Source organism: Octopus sinensis, linkage group LG16 (genome assembly GCF_006345805.1).
Source record: "Octopus sinensis linkage group LG16, ASM634580v1, whole genome shotgun sequence".
NCBI classification, from domain to species: Eukaryota; Metazoa; Mollusca; class Cephalopoda; order Octopoda; family Octopodidae; genus Octopus; species Octopus sinensis.
The window spans coordinates 16,029,795-16,051,315 of NC_043012.1; the positions used below are offsets into that span (position 1 = coordinate 16,029,795).

The 21,521-nt window shown below is 33.1% G+C and overlaps 1 protein-coding gene across 11 annotated transcripts in view; it reads right to left on the bottom strand.

Annotated features, from left to right (window-relative positions):
• LOC115220511 (thyrotropin-releasing hormone receptor-like) overlaps positions 1–21,521 on the bottom strand; it is a 165,810-nt gene that overhangs the window by 91,050 nt on the left and 53,239 nt on the right. For 7 of the 11 annotated variants that reach the window (XM_036509915.1, XM_036509914.1, XM_036509912.1 and 4 more), the window contains one exon: positions 19,367–19,430. The exons of the other annotated variants lie outside the window; for them this stretch is intronic. In XM_036509915.1, the coding sequence (XP_036365808.1) occupies positions 19,367–19,397 (31 nt within the window). In that variant the 5' untranslated portion in view covers positions 19,398–19,430. The remainder of the gene's footprint in view (positions 1–19,366; positions 19,431–21,521) is intronic. 11 annotated transcript variants of the gene reach the window in all.

The window sequence follows — 21,521 nt, forward strand, 5'->3', positions numbered from 1 at the left end:
TTGTAAGTCATTCTGTATCCAGGTCAACATTTCTGTTAAAGAAATTCAAATAAACTAGAAAATTTCGGATTACGGTGGGCATGTTCATCATTGATATTTGACAATTTTTGCACTGTACATTGAACACTTATTATTCCAATCACCTGATAACCACCCTCGACAACAACTGGAATAAAGCTCATTACAAATTCTCTAGTAAATAATGAGAGGCGGAGGTCAGAATCAACTCAGTTCTTCATTCTTCTTCCCTCATACGAATGATCGCAGCATCATCATCGGTACCACAGAATAAGCCATTAATTTTTAATGTTTGCATAAATTATACTACATGTTTTAATGGCTCTTTTGTCATCGCCTTTGAAGATACTCGCAGACACAAAAATGTATAATGTATAGTTAAATGTATCTCTCATATTCCCTGTACAACCCCTTGCAAAGGCGAGAATATTAGAGGCAGCAATGATATCATCTTTGAACGAATATACACATTCTATTTGCGTTGAAGAAAAAAACATGTCATCAGCTATATATAGGAAACATTCGCTGTTGCAGAAAGCTTCCGGAGTGAATATAAGCTCGGCGTACTTAATTGGAATAACATTAAAATGAAATGGCAATCTATGATATGCTGACTTAAAAACTCAGAATATATGGGAGCGAGACAAACATCGTCCCATCTGTAACCACGAAGAACACAAGGTGCATTTCGGTTTCCTTCGTTGAGTCTTATAAATGAAGTGTGGCCCCTAATTACAGCTCCGATGTTTTGTTCAACCTAGCGGTTTTCCGCAATGGCAGGGAATGCATTGTTAACTCCTATACATCGGAGGATGGAGAGATTTCGTTTCGACATGTAACTCACAAGTACACCTCTTGAGTTCTTGTGGGTCATGGCTGGGACGATGTTTGTCTCGTTCAGATATACATTATTTTCGACACACGTCTATGAAGAGATTTTCTCCGAGATGAAAACATGCTTGTTAACACTGTATATACGTTTGGTATGATTATATGTATGTATGTATGTATGCATGTATGTATGTATGTATGTATGTATGTATGTATGTATGTATGTATGTATGTATGTATGTATGTATGTATGTATGTATGTATGTATGTATGCATGTACCTATGTATCCACTTAATATCAGTACCTAAAATTATCGATATAGATCATTGGTGATCGATGACTGTATGTATATCAATTTAAACGTATATCAATGTATATGTTTATATGCATTGAAATGTATTTGGTTTTGAATAACATTATGTTCAACCGTATTGAAAAAGATATAAGCATTCATTAGCCGAATGTAAATGAGAAACTGAATTTCCACTGGGAGAGCAGTCGTCCTTAAGAACTACTGATGGATTAATGGCACGTGAATATGCCTTAAAGATAATTAGATAAGCTCGGCATATTTCCCTTTACAATTCGTCTATCTTGCTAATTATCTATGTATTCAGCTACATCGACCATAATTTATCTGATTAAATAAATAGCCGCCTAGTTGCTTTCTGTGAAATGCTACCTATAGATGTTTAAGTATTGATACTGAAATCGGAAGGAGAGATAGTATCTTACACAAGTATGCATGCAGTGATTGAAATTCAATGGTGTCTTTTACATTTATTCTTATCTATTCTTTGAGTAGGTGGCTTTGTAAGATCTACGCATTAATTCTTTGTTTTTGTTTTCATGATATCATTAATAAAATGTGGCATTTGTTACCTCTGATTGAATAGCAACGATCTTGAGGGAGTATTTTCGGAACGACTATACGAGTTTGGTAAATTGCTTTTAATTGTTGCAACCCCCCTCCCCAAAAAAGACAAACATAAGCATTGTTTTAAATAAACTTTTAAACTGAAAGCTGATATGTTGCTGACATTATGGAAAAATAACTGCTACATTGCTCTGGGAAGGTGCCAAGGGCAGCGTATCAAAATTATTATTCTTAAAATTTAAGTAGGTGACATATAACGTTCAGCAGAACAATTTACAGAGTAGCTTGCGTTTAGCGTATAAGGAGTAGCAGGACAGCTGCCACTATTATGGATTGATAGATATAAAACAGAGGTCCGATCGTGTAAGCTTTCTCTATTATATCTCATAGCATGCAATTAAAGACTTCATTATAAAGATACATGCATAATTATTATCACATATAAATCGAAGTTTACAGCCGAAATTATATTGCTATTTCAGGTCGTGCATATAATCCTGTAGGTGTCTATATATATATATATATATATATATATAACATAATTATTTATGTTATATAATATTATGTTATGTTGTATAAATAAATTATTGGATTGTCAATAGTATATCTCTATATTTAATATATATATATATATATATATATATATGAGTATGTTCTCTCTTTATTTGAGAACATACTCTTTGTGGAAAATAGTGATTTGACGTCTATATCTAGCATGTTGACTGTCCACTTTTCGTGTTTAGTCCTTTAAATTTTGTATGTAAAAATATTTTAATCTTTGGATTCTTTTTAATATGCTGGGCCACTGGTTTTAATTGACTAATATCAATTTCTACCCTTATTAAATTATATATATATATATAAATTAAATATAGAGATATACTATTGACAATCCAATAATTTATTTATATAACATAAAATAATATTATATAACATAAATAATTATGAAAATTTATTGACTAAACTGGCAATATGACCATTCCGAAATATAACAATAAATTATGAAAACCATAAAGGGCCAACAAATTGTTTCGACTTATATATATATATATATATATATATATATAATATATATATATATATATATATATATATATTCTGATATACATAATCACAGTTCGTTTATATATAAAGACACTTCAGGGTCATGCTTTAGAAAAAGACAAAATTCAGTGTGAAAGGACTGCTGGATTGTAAAAATTAATTCAAATGTCTGTGTTATGAACGTGAGCATTAACTATTCAATCATACATCAATTGCAATTAAAAAAAACAACAATAAAAACACGTGTAACTGCAACAACAAATATAAACAATCACATCTTCAATTGATCAACTCTTTTATATATTTAAATTAATTGGTATATAAAACTTATCGTTTAAATTAACTAATATTGATCTATATTTATGATTTTCTATTGGTGGATGATTCCGTAGTAGACATGAATAGAAACCTAGTGAAAATTTCTCTCTTTGTTTACTTAATCTATCGCAGGGAGAATTCCGTAACCAAAATACCCCACACCATATACATACATACATACATACATACATACATACATACATACATACATACATATATACATACATGCATACATACGTACATACATGCATACATACATACATACATACATACATGCATACATACGTACATACATACATACATACATACATACATACATACATACATACATGCATGCATACATACATACATATATATATATATATATATATATATATATATATATATAATAGAAATATTAAAATTACTAAGTCTCTCTAAAAGAGAACAGCGGCAGCGTTCCCGGAAAATAATAGTTATCGCCATACTAATATGGCATTCTTATAAAAATAAGAATAAAGCTGTCCGCTTATTGGCTCCATGAGGCCATCGCCTTAAGTTAGCTATTTGATACACAACTGTATCCATATAACCTTCGAACAAGGGAGGTCAGTCGCTCCACACTACTTGACCGGCAGCTACAGACGCGTTTCGGGGTATTGCCCCTTTTCAATGCAGCGTAGCCAGCCAGTAGGTGTCGCTTCCGACAATCTCTGTTCGATGGTTTTATTTACCTAGTTTCGGTGGAATACATCCACTTGTTTTCAATAATAGAAATATTAAAATTACTAAGTCTCTCTAAAAGAGAACAGCGGCAGCGTTCCCGGAAAATAATAGTTATCGCCATACTAATATGGCATTCTTATAAAAATAAGAATAAAGCTGTCCATTTATTAGCTCCATGAGGCCATCGCCTTAAGTTAGCTATTTGATACACAAACTGTATCCATATAACCTTCGAACAAGGGAGGTCAGTCGCTCCACACTACTTGACCGGTAATACCCCGAAACGCGTCTGTAGCTGCCGGTCAAGTAGTTCGAAGGTTATATGGATACAGTTTGTGTATCAAATAGCTAACTTAAGGCGATGGCCTCATGGAGCTAATAAGCGGACAGCTTTATTCTTATTTTTATAAGAATGCCATATTAGTATGGCGATAACTATTATATATATATATATATATCTATATATATATATATTATATATATATATATATATATATATATGTATATATATATATATTATATATATATATATATATATATATATATATATATGTATATATATATATATAATATATATATATATATATATACATGGGGAGATCTCCTTCGGTCATGAATGACCATGGGATTGCACCTAGAAAGTTACCCTCAGGTATAAGTCCAGGCAAAGTGTTTATGGAAGGCCAGCAGTCGGCCATGCATACCAGCCTTCACTCTCCACTGAGCCATGCGTCTTCACACACACACACACATATATATATATATATATATGTATATATATACATACATACATACATAGATATATACACATACATATACACATATATATATATACACACACAGAAAATACAGTTACTCTTAAAGATGCACTGCAAGAATCGACAAGATGCCAAATATTGTGGGCGCAGTAGCAATTTCATCTCCATTCCGTGTAGTGGTGTTTCACCTATTATTCTCAACAGTGTGACTATTCCGGATTCTATATATTTTCACAGAGTGGATTCCACTGGTGTTTTCTTGCGAGTGTTGACGGTTTCAGAGCCGCCACTGGGTTCACTTGCATCCATCCAACAGAAGACCTCGACATTTTATTTCACAAGATTGCCCCTAGAATAAGACGGTATAATAATGACCACTTTGTATGTGATGGAGTAGGACATTTTAATGATATTCCTTTCGAAAAATGCTACTATATTTATGCTGCAACCTCAGTTCATCTCAAAATCGGTTATACTTGGGATTCCGGTCGACACACACATTTTCTCTTCTCACATATAATGCCTTCTGGATGTTTCACAAGAAACGGGAGTTTGGTAGTGTCTCTCTGCAGCATATGTGGTATTCATATGGAGTAGGGTCGCAGCGAAGTTTCAGCAGGGATCTCGCTGAAATCACAGTTTCGGGGTTTTATCACGAGATATGGCATCGTGTGAGGTCCCCTTGCAGCACGTCATAGTTGTATCCCAGCTATACGTACATAACCCCTCTTACGTTTTATTACCCTATCACTTCATTATCCCTACATTTTCACCAATGATGCTGACGAAATGAGTCGCCTGCATAGTGTTCCGTAATAAGCCCTTCAGGCATACGAAATTAATATTAATGTAAATGCTAGGCTGCTTTTTCACTGGAATTGATTTTTGTGAACATCATTCGGTAGCATATCACCGCCTTAAGGGATCTTTCTCTTTATCTTATAACTAAACCTCTGAAAGAAATGTATCATTATAATCTGGCTTGCGATTGAGATTTGTAGATGCTCAAAGGTTTGATTAATGTTACAGTATTATCTGATGCTAAACTGAAATATTGCACTTTGGAATGTATATTAGATATTGTTGTAAGTGTGGTGGTACCCTTGCACCCTGAATGTATATTAGATATTGTTGTAAGTGTGGTGGTACCCTTGCACCCTGAATGTATATTAGATATTGTTGTAAGTGTGGTGGTACCCTTGCACCCTGAATCTGCAAACTGATTTGTCATGCATCCCACTGCCGCAGAAGGATTCAGTTGGTATCTCTTTTCATAGAATCTGTTTATGTCAGTTATGAAGTATCCATAATTTCTGACGATAAGTCTTATGTAGGGGATACGTCTTATGTAGGACAGAGGAAGGGTAATTTATCCTGCAAACGATAAGTGCAGTCACATGTAACAACCACCAGACGACTAATTTAAGAAATGAAATATCTAAAATCATGAATAACTGAGGCGCATCATAATGAACGATTACGATATGCCCATCAGCTCCGATGGAAGGCCTGAGAGATAACGCCAGACCCAAGAGATGAAACCTTACAGGGCCGTATCAGCAGGAAACGTAATAAAAAACGTTAGAAGGTCTGAGTTATCTTGAAATAACAATATTTTAACAAATTTCTCTAAGGTGAGGGGTGTATTTAGTGTGACGTAAACAATAGAAATCCCTGATAAAACTATCTTTAGGAAACTGAAAGTTCGAGAAACTCGGTGAGGTTGGTGTTTATTACTTTTCATCTGAATAAACATTAGTAGTAATTAGTATTCGATGCGATATACAAAAGCATAGTAAACAAAAACGTTCTAGATGACGAATGATGTAGGTCTGACTTCAATCAAGAATTCTCCACAAGCTCAGTGATATGATTGTTCATGGGATATGATTGTTCCACATCGTATGGATGTATAATTTGGAACGATGTTGACTTTGACCCGCACCCGTTTTGCTCAGTTTGTGGATCAGGAGTGAATGGAATTGGCAGAGCTCCAGTCTGTTAGCTATTTTCAAGGAAAGGTTCAGGCTGCACTTCTTTCTCTGTTATAAAACATAAGCAGGTTGCGTTGCCTTGAATAGACTGATAAAATATGGGAACCGAGATGGTCATGTAATAATGAAATCTGGATATGAAACTGCCCCAAGTTAAAGAAATGTGAGAAAAGTAACCAAAATGTTAGATTTTCGATTAACTTTCTTATTAAATCATAATAACTGCGTGAGACAAGAATGTATCACATGTTCACATGAGTCAAACACATACAACAGAGATTAAAGAGTGAAGAAACAGTGTTTCTATTTGATGTAATATATTTTTCTGTCTTCTTTGAAACATGAATATTTAAAATATATCTCAACCAGACTAATTGCTTTCCATTCTAATATTGTATAATTTAATATCATCTTTTTTATTATTTGAACTGGTGGACAATATTTCTTATAGACAGTCAGAAAAATTAACAATAAATTTACAGAAGAAATTTTATAAAGGCAAACACAAAGACATTTGAAAATATACACATACACACAAATACAAAAATGCAAAGAAGTTTGAAGATTACGCATACATTGAAATCTAGTGTGTCAGTAATGTATAAAAAATGTATGATTATATACTATTCTCTCTCTCTCTCTCTCTCTCTCTCTCTCTATATATATATATATATATATATATTATATATATATATATAATATATATATATACATATATATATATAACTGGAGAATAGTGTTTAGTATTTAATATAATCATTATAATAGGAAATATTTTTTCAGTGAAGAAAAACATGTTAGTACTTGTATTTGAGATTAATGACATATAATAAGATGTTTATTGATTTTTTTAGAAGTCTATATATTTGAAAAGAAAAGTTAATCTGCCATGAACCTCTATTATTCCTTATTTCTAATTATAGAATATGCAAACGTCATTCGTGAAAATCTCATCAAATTACAAAACTAATGCATTGATGCGAAAAAACACAAATGCTTTATCAAAACAACAAATATTTCATCTTTAAGGCCCAGGGTTTCAGGTAGTTATAAAGTTTATTTCATTTAATGTTTCTTTATATCACATTTGTTATTTCTTTATTGCCCACAAGGGGCTAAACATAGAGAGGACAAACAAGGACAGACAAACGGATTAAGTCGATTATATCGACTGAAGTGCGCAACTGGTACTTATTTAATCGACACCGAAAGGATGAAGGACAAAGTTGACCTCGGCGGAATTTGAACTCAGAACGTAACGGTAGACGAAATTCCGCTAAGCATTTCACCCGGCGTGCTAATGTTTCTGCCAGCTCGCCGCCTTTATATCACATTTGTGAAGACACTTGGCTTACTGATAAGAGCATTCGGCTCACGGCCGTAAGGTTGCGAGTATGATTCCCGGGTTCACGTTGTATCCTCAGCAAGACACTTTATTTCACGTTGCTCCAGTTCACCCAGCTGACCAAAATTATTATTGCCTGTATTATACGTGTCTGTGGCGTGCTCAACCACTTGTACGTTAATTTCACGATCAGGCTGTTTCATTGATCGGATCGATTGGAACACACGATGTCGTAATCGACGGAATGCCAGTCATACCCCATATGTACAAGTACATGCATCCACTCGCGCTGACGAACACATGCGCATACACACACATACATGTGCACACACATAATATATTACGTGTTAAGACGCGTGTATGTGCATAATATAATGTTCTTTACATTAAATCTAAATTTTTAGTCGCCATATTCGCATATAAATACAACTACAAGGCACTTGTAAACACTGGTCCCCTTTGAGACAATCTCCTCGTGGCGATAAAAAAAGGGAGATTGGTGTAATCAGTTTTAATCCCATTTGGATTACATTTAAGACTTGAAAACCCATTTGTAACTGTCCATAATGATATTGCATGTATAGCCTCCGGAATTCAGATTGTCATGAAATCGGAGATTCGTATTTGCATTATTTATGTGCTGCTGAAAGCTAGTTCAAATCCTAAATTATTGACTCATTAATCAGTGTGTGTTTTGATGCTATAATATACTTTAGAGTAAATATTATCTTGTAAGCGACACTATGTGTATATATTATTTAGTGTAAATACGTCAGACAATTCACAACCATTACTATTCTTATACATTTCCGTTGTGAATAGAAAAAATATAAATCTATATCAGACTGAGTAATGAATCTTTATATTACGAATGTCCCGATTGTGTTCATTAGAATACTTTCAATAAAATACACTTCGTTACGTTAAAACCCAACCACAAAGGCAAGAAGTATTTATTTAATATCGAACTGACTTGCTGTGTTTAATTCTATTCGTCTAGCACGAAAAAGTTTCTCCTTGACAGACTACAGGGAATGGCTTTCTTCAATGTTTAATCCTTTCTTAACTTAACGAAAATTTAGCCATTTATACTATGCAAAACTTTTAGTCTTCAGTCTATTATTTTAAGAGAGACCTCTCTGCTCAACACTAGAATTATTCTCACACTTACCAATGGATATATAAACAAGCATTCACAAACCTCACCTAATTTCTAGCCGTATTGATATTAAATTATCAAAGACCATTCTTCTTTCTCAATAGAGAATTGTCTTAGAAAAAGAGAGGGTAATGTCTTGCAGTAATTTTGATACTAGTTCCATTGCCTTCGATTTTGGTAGCAATTAAAATCAAATACATTGAAGACTGCGGATAAAACTTCACGGAAAATTTAACGAAATTTTTGCAAGCACAGTAAAAAATTTATAACGAAAGCCGAACTACGCATAAAATACATTACTGGGAACGAATTTCCTCTATCTATACAAACTGCTATTAAAAGCCTTTTTCAAACATAAGGTATTATATTACAATTAATCATAAAATAGTATTAACGATATATTACAAAATAAAACAGAAGCTAAAACTCACCTTATCAGCAATAAACCACAAAATTGCATACTTAAATTTAATTAATAAGTTTGATAATTAATAAATTTCATTAGTAAACTTTAGTTGAATAACCTTGGGTTAATTTAATTTTGCACATTCATTTGAGTTTACGAAAATTGCATAACACTTTCAATTACTAAACAACCACGCTGGATGATTATGCCTACCGTAGCTGCTCATACGACAGAAAACATCCAGGGAATAATAAAGCAAGCATCAGTTAACATTTTCAATAGATTACCTTCAACACTGAGAAATTAGTCAACGCAAGGTTCCAGGTAAACGAACCGGATAACTCAGCTGTATAATGCTTGGCTGCTTGACAGAGTACTATGGCCAAGCTCCTAAAATATTTTGTCCAATAATATCTAATACGAAATGACAAAACAACAGCATTCTGGTGATTTTTCCGCCTAAAATAAGGAAAATGGCAACTAATTCTTTCCATGTGGAAGATGAAAACGGCAGTTTTGATATACAGTCAGATTCGTGAATTGTATTATTTTCAAATATGATATGCACTTCTAGTAAGGAAGTACTATCTTTCATAAAATTATTAAAATGAATTTATTTTCATCGATTCGTAACCGAGCAGTCTCAGCTTCGATTCCATTGCGTCGCAAGTGAGCAACGTCTTTTGAGCAAAATTGGATAGACGGAGGTCATATAGAAGACCATCAAGGGAAACGTGCCTATAACTCACATGATACGGTGTTGCCTCACGCTATTTCATACTGATTTAATACAAAGATCTCCGTTAAGGGTAGACATATATATATATATATATATATATATATAATATATATATATATATATATATATAAGTATGTGTATGTATGTGTGAGTGTTTATATATGTATGTATTCATATATATATATACAAGTTGCGTAAGGTATTTGAGAATATAACATTTTGGCGTCATTGCCTTCATTTTTTTGCTAACTCTGTATAATGTTTGTTTCAGAAGATAGTAATGGCTGACCCTCAGCTTACTCAAGAAATGAAAAGGTTTGGTGTTATTGTGGTTTTAAAGGTTGAGCATAGCGATTTAGGAATATCTAAATTTTTAAAAGTTACCTGATCTTTCGTTTAAAATGTTTGTAAGGAGCTAGGCACTGAAGATGAAAACGTATCACCAGTATGAAAGCATAAAAGCATTCTAAAAGCTCTGAATTCATCAGAACACCTGAATTCATCCAAGTTCAATATGTATGTACTGGGATGTCCGCAAAGTTCGTGCCGATTTATAGTAGCTCACCTTTCGACTTATTTTAGAACATGGTTGAGTTCATGAAATAGGATTTGACGATACCCCCATTTAGAACACAGCTTAAGCTATCTTTTCGTAGGAGAAGATTTATGTTCCTATAACATGTGTTAATTCTGTAACCCTTTAAAATGGAAGATAAGAAAGTTCATTTTCGGCACTTGATGTTTAGGAACCAGACAAAAATTGTTGCAGCTCGGCTGGGATGTGTTACCCCACCCTCCATATTCACCAGATATTCCTCTTTTCGATTTCCACTTATTCAGGTCTCTGCAGAATAGTCTTAATGGTAAAAATTTCAATTCCTTGGATGACGTAAAAAGATACCTTGATGAATTCTTTGCCATGAAACCACCTCAATTCTGGGAAGAAGGTATTTTCAAGTTAAAGGAAAGATGGAGACGCATTGTGCAACAAAATGGTTCATATTTGAATGATTAAAAATGTAATGGCAAATATTTATTGGCCTTTTTATTTCCTTTTTACATAAGTTTAGCTGATATGGGATTATTTAACTTATCGTTTAGACTCTAACTTCTGCTCGTGGCTCAATATAAGCTACGTACTCCTTCTCAGCTGACATAAAATTTCATTATGATTTTATGATTGAATGGTTTCAACATGACCAGCTCAGTATTATACTTAGGAGAAACCTTATGAACTTTCTATTATTTATTATAGGGTCCATTTTTAAGGTTTAACTTTATTTATTTATCGTTTTTCCTCTTTATGACTCTAAAGTCCCTTTCTAAATTTTAAACTTTATTTTGATTTTCATTGTTGTGATACACTTTGTTACCCTCAGTTTTAACTACTCCCCTTAAGGTTTTTGGCCTCTTTTTGTTTTCATCCTTATGCCCCTTTTATATGATAATCTAAATATATTTGACTGCCCCTTCTTTTCTCACTTTAGTTATCACTTCCTCCTCCGGGGAGAATATACATTTATTTAATTTATCACCACTAGCAGGAACTTAACTATCAACTCCCATATGGCTTAATTCATAAGAATTCGAGACAGTATGCCGTGAATAATCGTGGAAATGTAATAATGAAGAATATAAATTTAACTATCTCTCTATTCCTCATTCCTGACTCCCATTATTCCATAATGCTAATCTAAATCATAATAGGCTGTAGTATTTACTGAATGCATTCTGCCACAGAAATAGCAGGGAAAAACAATGTAATTATTTTGGTTGCTAGTACCGATGTAAATTGCTTTAAAAATAGTTTATTCTTTATGTTGGAAATTCATATGGTTGGATGCTTTCAAATTACTGTAATGGCTCCATTGCTCGATAAAATGGAGCCCCTTGAAACGGGCGTAACGCACTGATACATGGACATCCTTCTTACTTATTTGATATATATGTATACATATATATATGCATACATACATACATACATACATACATACATACATACATATATACATACATACATACATGCATACATACACGTGCATATGGTATATTTCTTCGGAAGGAAAATTTATAGCATAACATTTATAGTTATAAACTCATGAATTTAAATAATGAAATAGAATATGTACAAAGTTGGTTAAGCGTTCAGGAATTAACATATTTACAAAAACCCCGAAAGTGGTTATGAGTTCATATTCAGGCGCTGTTTGTATTTTTTATAAATATATACTCTTTAATTGTTATGGTATAGAGAGTGTTTCCTTGAATTGGCAGATGGTGAAAACTGTGAAGTTTGGTTGGAGTTCATTGTTTGCTCAATGGTATATGTCTGTACTTTGGAAAAATTCTGTCCCTTATGCAGTGTAGTTCTCCGTCTAAATGACACTGTTGTTTGGCCTATATAATTGTGTCGACATCCTGAAGAAGTTATCACATAAAATAAATTTTCGGGTGCACAAGTGAAATTAGTCTTAATTGTGAATCTCAGTTCTTGTTTGAAGAACCGCACGTACACACACATATACACACGCACACATACGCACACATACATACGCACGCATACACAAAAACCTACGTACATATGCACACATATACACACGGACATATATCTCACACACGCACATACAGACGGATTACACGCACATACAGACGGATTACACGCACACACACAACCTCACACACAACCCCACGCACACACACGCACATACACACATGCGCATGCACAAACACATACACACTCACACAACATATACATACACGCATACACATACAAACGCGCCCACACACTTCAAACTGATAATCAAGCACATTTCTACTGATCATTCCTCTATGCACATGTGAAGAGAGCCACAACTGCATAAAAGACCACCAATCCTGTTACCATGCTGCTGAATTCTTTCTACAACATTAAGAGACACATAGTTCACCAACACATACACATATAAACAGCTAACACAATAAAAACACCATACACACAACACATGCTATTACATACACATACACACACACTTGTGCGCAGGCACAACCCACGCATACACACAGATACGTCCTCCTCTTACACTCTCCTCTCTTAGAAAGAAGGTTTTCTCTATCCATTTCCTTCCAGTCATTTGAAAATGTAACCACATGTGGTTCGTTGGCGAATTTTTTCTTCGTCTTCCTTTTCTCTTGGACTTTCCACCGGCTCCTGTTTCTGATGAAGAGCTTTGCTCGAAACGTAAACAACATTTCTTTCCTTCCCTGAGCGTTTGCTAATACTTTCCATATACCACATGCTCGCGTTGTTGTTCTTTTCCTTTTTTGTTTGTTGTTCGTTGTTTGGTGGGGATTTACTATGTATATATATATATATATATATATATACATATACATATATATATATACATACACATATACATATATATGTATATGGATGTATATACACACATAAATTTAAATAATAACGGTAAAAAATGAATATTAATTTGATTAATATCAATTTAAACCCGTGGCCTAGCATATTGAAAAATCTGAAGATTCATCAAAATTATATTACATACATATAAGAGGGATGACCACTAAGTGGACATCCAATATGCTAGATGTAGACTCCATATGGTGTGAACACTAAGAAAAAATTATTCTCAAGAAAATTCAGCAAACGCCAGAACATAAGCGAGCAAGACGAATGAAAAGATACAAAATATAATGATTAATGACATATCAGATTTCATTGTTACCACGTACATATTTACATACGTAAATGTCCGCAATTCATCAGTCTTTTCATTCGTCTTGAACGATTATATTCTGGCGTGCGTTTGCTGAATTTTCTTGAAAACAATCTCTTCTTAGTAGTCAGACCATATGGGGTCTACATCTAGCATATTGGATGTCCACTTGGTGGTCATCCCACTTATATGTACGTGTTCTTTTATCTACAATCTTTTCAGAAATGGAAAACAGGAATCAGTCCAACTGATTTTCAATTCTGTTTGCGATCTCTTTAAGACCCGAAAACGTTGAAGTTATAGTCTCTAGAATTAAGACCGTCGTTACTATTTAGATTGATTTGCATTATCAAATCTTTCCTGGCAGGTAGGTCAATTAATTAATTTTGAGGCGTTCAACTAATTGTGTTTTGCGGTTATAATTTACGTTAGATTAACATTAGCTCTAACATTTTACCTGTTACTGCATATGTAATTAATTAAATACAATATATTGGAAAATTCTAAGACGTGTTTCTATTCATACAATCGCTTCGTAGATGCAAAATGGGATTAATTTCAGTTTACAATTAATTACTGGGACTACGAAGCCGTATTTAGCCATTTACAGGAACGTCATTCTAAGACTATATAACGATTCCGTTTTGCATACACACATACAAGCGCGCGTGTGTATGTATATATGAATGTATGTGTAGATACAGATGAACGAGACATACAATATAAAGAGTATTCCAAATATATATATATATATATATACATTTGTATATATATATATATATAATATATATATATGCATTTGTAATATATATATATATATAATATATATATATATGCATTTATATATATATATATATATATATATATATATATATATATATATATACATGCATATATACACACATTTCAGTTCCTGGACCGAGTTGTGTTCTTGAGCAAAACACTTCATTCAAGTTGATCTAATGTACAGCAGATACATTTGATAACTAGGAAGAAATCATGAGTGCAGGTCGTTCGACAAATATCTAACCTCTGCTCCGTCGTCTTCGACAGTAGAGTCAAGCATGTACGTATATATATATATATATATATACGATCTTTAACATCGCCGCATAGCAATATTTCACAATATTTGACTCTTAATTATGAATTTGAACAAATATTATCTAACGACACGCCTTCTCGTATATAGTTACACCGCGATAAGATGTCTCATGTCATATATCTGGTGTGCTTCACATTGATCTTTCATGAACTATGCAATAGTTATCCACCAAATTCTTATATATATATATATATATATATATATATGTGCATATATATGTGTGTGTGTTTATATATATACATGAATATATATATGTATATATATGAATATATATGTATGTATATATATATATATATATATATATATATATTATATATATATATATATATATATATATATATATATATATATATATATATATAGATATATATATATATATACATATTCATATACACACACACATACGCAAACTGATAATATTCTGCTTTCTGTAAATTGTTTTGTGGACTTGCACGTAGTTTCCTTCAGCCGACTTTCACTAGTTTTCAATTCCGAGCTGAACATTATGAAGTGATACATGTCTTGTATGTAAAAGAATTCGATATTTTGGTGTGCATTTATAAAATCGATTCCCACTGATTAAGTTGTTGTCTAATTTCACGAAAAAGCAGTTATCTGTTACAAACACTGCGCAGAATACAGACATTTATAATAGCATTTTAGCAATCGTATTTTTGAATACTCAATTTTATCAGTTCTTCTTTATTAAATGATTATAGTAAGATAGACGACGAGCATTAATCTCTATTTTACAATGTTGATCTCTGAAAAATTAAACAATAGTAATCACGGAAGATAACACGATGTTATCTGAAGCTTGAAGCAATACGCTGATGATATGAAGTGCATTAGCTTGTAAATATAACTTAATATAACGTGATCGATTTGAAAATAAAACGAAGACGATAAAACCACTTAGCCTTTCAATATAATTATGCACGCGTTAAATCGTTATGTTGAAGGAGATAAATGATTTTCCATTCGCCTGAAGCCAGTCTTACTCATAAAGTTTTTCTCTGTAGCTGTAGCCTATGTATATTAAAAGTAGTGTTTACTAAGTTTGCGATATATTCCATAAAAAGTTTGAAGTAAAATATTCGGACTTTCAAACATCCTTGGCAGTCAGTAACTAGAAAAAGTTAACTGTGTAAGCTGAAAATGACAAAATACGTCAGCACATATTTCAGAGTGTGGAGGCACATGGCCTAGTGGTTAGAGCAGCGGACTCGCGGTCGAGGGATCGCGGGTTCGAATCTCAGACCGGACGATGTGTGTGTTTATGAGCGAAGCACCTAAGCTCCACGCGGCTCCGGCAGAAGGTAATGGCGAAACTTCTGCTGACCCTTCCGCCACAACTTTCTCTCACTATTTCCTACTGCATCTTGCAGCTCACCTGCGATGGACCGGCATCCCGTCCAGGTGGGGAACCTATACGCCAAGGAAACCGGGGAAACCGGCCCTTATGAGCCAGGCATGGCTTGAGAAGGAACAAACAACAACAAACATATTTCAGAGAAACAGCACACTGTTGACATAGATGCTGCAGTTTTGTGAGAGAGAAAGTCTTTTTGAAGTTACGCTGTGTTAAAAAACAATATAAAAATGAGACCAGCACCAACTCAGGAGAACGCCAGACGGTTCCTTAATTCTTGTCAATGATGTGTAATCGTTAGTTGCATACCTACATAAAACCTCCCCACCACCGATACGTAGGAAACTGTGAATAGTACACCTCTGAACTGAATAACAGAGACCAGTATCTCATCGCGCTAAAGATCATGTGTATAAACGGTGATGATTTATTTCAGAACTTTACTGTTTGAAGCAAAATTTAAAGGAAGACTTACGAAGAGTAGAAAACCATTTATAGATAATAAAACTAGAACACAAACATGTATCAATAGTTCCGTATGCATTGAATGATGTTAATACCTTCACAGATGTAAGGTGGTAAGCTGGCAGCATCATTAGCACGCCGGGAAAAATGCAGAGCGACATTTTATTTGTCATAAGATTCGGAGCTCAAATTCTGCTGAAGTTTATAAAATAATTGCCAGTTGAATACTGGATCGACATATAACCGGCGTACCCCGCCACTAAATTTGCTAGAGCTATATCAAAATTTGAAACTCATACATACATAGGCGCAGGAATGGCTGTGTGGTAAATATAGGTGCAGGAGTGGCTGTGTGGTAAGTATCTTGCTTACCAACCACATAGTGTTGTTCAATCCCACTACGTATTCAGTTACGGGTTCAGTCCCACTGCGTGGCACCTTGGGCAACTGTCTTCTACTATAGCCTCGGGCCGACCAAAGCCTTGTGAGAGGACTTGTTAGATGGAAACTGAAAGAAGCCCGTCGTATATGTTTATATATATATATGTTTGTATGTCTGCGTTTGTCACCCCGACATCGCTTGACAACCGATGCTGGTGTGTCTACGTCCCCGTAACTTAGCGGTTCGGCAAAAGAGTCCGTTAGAATAAATACTAGGCTTACAAAGAATAAGTCGTGGGGTCGATTCGTTTCGGTTAAAGGTGTTGCTCCAGCATGGCCGCAGTCAAATGACTGAAACAAATAAAAATAAGAAAAAAGAATACATAATACATACATTCATACGTACATCCATACATACATATGTATATATGTACCGTTTATGTACTTACATACGCACACATATACAGTATATGTATCTTCTTTAAATAACCTATAATCAAAATAACATCGATCTAATACTGGTGTTTTCACACCACATAACTATTTCTAAAACGATATTTGATGTTCACTATGTTATATACGTCAACGTTAAATATAAAGAATTTCGCTTGTTTGAAGCCAGCATTTTCTGTCATATTCTAAATATCTGATAATCTTAAGCTTCAATTTCCCTCCCGTATTTTTTTTCTATTTTTTTAATGAGGTACTTTCAAATGTGTAATTTTTATATTCTTTCTGCTCGTAATGATGATTTTTCAGTAGTAATGATCTTTCATATTAATCATACGGTTCAGTAATGCTGATATAATTGGTCAATGTTGTTAGCTGTTACTTTTTTATCCACAGATTAATCCAGCTCTATTGGCAGTGGTATCTATGATTTTGAAGACAGGTGTGATTTAAGTGGGATTAAATAGCTATTTCTAGCGTTATACATTATTAATATTCTATTGGAGTAGCATTCAAACATGAATTAGTCTTTCGCATAATATTGCCAATATATTTATTGCTTATATACTCAGTATATATATATATATATATATATATATATATATATATATATATATATATATATATATATATATTAATAATAAAAACGTTTACCTATTTCATCTCTGGACTATGCATAGTTTCGGCAAACTTTAGTAAACAAGCCAGTTGTAAATAAATTTAATTTAATTTAATTAATTTGTTTACTAAAGTTTGCCGAAACTATGCATAGTCCAGAGATGAAAGGGGTAAACGTTTTTATTTCTCTTTCAATTTCAGAATTACAACTATTAGCGGTTTGAGTTTGGCTGCTCTTTCTAGTGAGTCGAATGTCCTATTATGGCCATTCCTTATATTTTTGAATGTATATTATATAGTCTTTGACTATCTTTTCTTTCTCGCTGGACCGCTGGTAGCGGAGAATTTTTTCTAGAATTTTTTGCTACCATTATATTTATTAATTAATGATTTTTTGGCTAATTTTGAAATTAAATCAGCAGTTTATATTTGCTGCTGAGAAGACCGCGCGATTGCGGTAGATTTTGAAAATTTATAGCATATAGACTGGAGGCTTCCTTACCATCGCCTCGTGGATATATGTTCGTCCTTGGCTTCTCTGCTGACGAGGCACGCCAGTTGTAAATAAATTTAATTTAATTTAATTAATTTGTTTACTAAAGTTTGCCGAAACTATGCATAGTCCAGAGATGAAAGGGGTAAAAGTTTTTATTTCTCTTTCAATTTCAGAATTACAACTATTAGCGGTTTGAGTTTACAGAATTAAGGGTTACAGAATTAACATAGGTTAAAGGAACATAAATCTTCTTCCACGAAAACAAAGCTTAAACTGTGTTCTAAATGGAGGTGTAGTCAAATCCTATTTTATGGACGCAACCATGTTCTAAAATAGGTCGAAGCTTCTAAAATAAGTTAAGCTACAATAAATCGGTACGAACCTTCCGGACAACCCAATAAAATAAAAGTGGAGTTAAATAATAGCAGGCTTACTACATGACAAATATAACGCTTACAGGATAGAAGAAAAGGCCGTCCTGGGCACAATTTAGGATCAGTTCTTTTCTCAAACATTATTGTGAAATATCAGTTACTAGGATTTGATAAAAAAGAATATTTCAGTTCGATCTTACCTTTTGCGGTGAAGCACAGTGTGATTTTCATTTACCGGTAAAAGTATGCACTGACCCAGTAGATCTACAATAAAAGTTAATAATGTATAAGTAATGGGAGTTAGCAAATCATGGAAACGATATATTTACCAGGTTGATCTTAATAATTAAATGGCAAATTTACTGTTTATCTTCAGTTTATGTTGAATTTATGTAATCACTTTATGATATATGAATGCAATAAAGACAACAAAAATTCACATTTACGCACTCACACACACACACACACACACTCACGCTCACACACATATACATACATAAATACATATATGTATATGTATGGATATATATATATACACACACATACATACATACATACATACATACATACATGCATACATACATACATACATACATACATACATATATATATATATATATATATATATATATATTACATATATATACACATATGACAATAAGGGTTTAGCAACAAGTTGCTTGACCACATACCAAAATGTTTAGAAATAGCACCCAAAAGACTACTATTTCCTTTTTCTACAAAAATATGTCTCTACAGACAACAATATTTGTAACTCACACATGGTAAAAAAGAAGAAAAATAATGAAATCCTAGCATTTTCAGATTTATAATTATCGAAATATTATGTTGACAAAGGAAAGGACTCTTATGATTCTAATCCAGAAACGCGTCCATAATTAATCGAAGAATGTTTGATTTCATTATTTTTCTTTTTCTTTTCATGAGTGAGTTACAAATATTGTTGTCTGTGGAGACATATTTTTGTACAAATAGGAAATAGTAGTCTTTTGGCTGCTATTTCTAAAATTTTCAGTATGTGGTCAAGTAACTTGTTGCTAAACCCTTATTGTTATATTGTCCTTATATATGGTCCTTTTCCATACCGAAAATCTACCAGGTGAAATTTTTTGATTTTATTAAATTAATAATTTTTCAGCCTATATCTGTAATGATTATATATATATATAAAGATACATACATATGTATCTTAAAATCTGATGAGTACACTATGTATGAAAGCGCTAATTTTGTTTAAATAGCATAATAAAAAACGTGAAAACAAAGACTATGTTTTAACTTTATTCAACTTATATATTATTCTATACACATTCACACAAATTGGAAACAATATATGGACAGAAAGTTCATAAAAAGAACAAGAAAGTATCCTCAAAGCCAGATCTTTTCAGATTACTCCATGAAATTTGGCAAGAAATGCCTCAAGAGAATATTTGCCATCACATCAGTAGGGTCTTTGCATTGAAAAATACAAAGGCAATTCTGGTAAATATTAGATATTTACAACATAATAATTAATAAATAATTTGAATGTACAATTTCAGATTTAGATAAATTTTAACGATTATAAGGGTGTCTATGTATATCATTGTGTCTGGGGAGAGTAATTCTGTTTTAATGCCTTATTAATCAACAACTTCACCGATTCGATTTCCACTCGTTTACTTATTTGTTTTTTCTAAAATTTTCGTTGCTTCTTGCAATCTCTTCAACAGTCGCTGACCCTTGTCCCTCATCGGACAGTCAACGACTATTATAATAATATTTCTGTGTGTGCACATAAAAATTCCTTAGTGGCCGTACAAAATCTAATGAAGTAATCGCGTGTTTAGCAACATGCAATTTCAACAAACTTAATTTTTGCACCTGTAAAAAAAAACGAGCTACACGCAAACACAGACAAATACACACACACACACATACACATGTGCCTGCACACACACACACTCAAATAAACACACGCATGGTATGTGTTTAACACTCTTAAATACTTGTGACAACCATATCTGTGGAGTGCTACTTTTGTTTATATGTATGTAAGTATGTATGTATGTTTGTATGTATGTATATATGTATGTGTGTACGTATGTACGTATATAGGTATGCTTATGTTTATGTATGTGTGTATTAAGACTGGATCTGAGAGTTTGCTTCAAGTTCACGAAACTACGATCATCAGGAGTAACTAAAAAGACTTAGTATCGGTGGTTGATGTACGTGGTGTCTGTTTTTTTAATACTGGTTGTCATTTGTTTCTTGGGTGTTATTTCATTGGTTGTATTTTGTATCTATTGTATAGCGTTTGTATTTCATGCACGGGGAATGTTCCTTAAT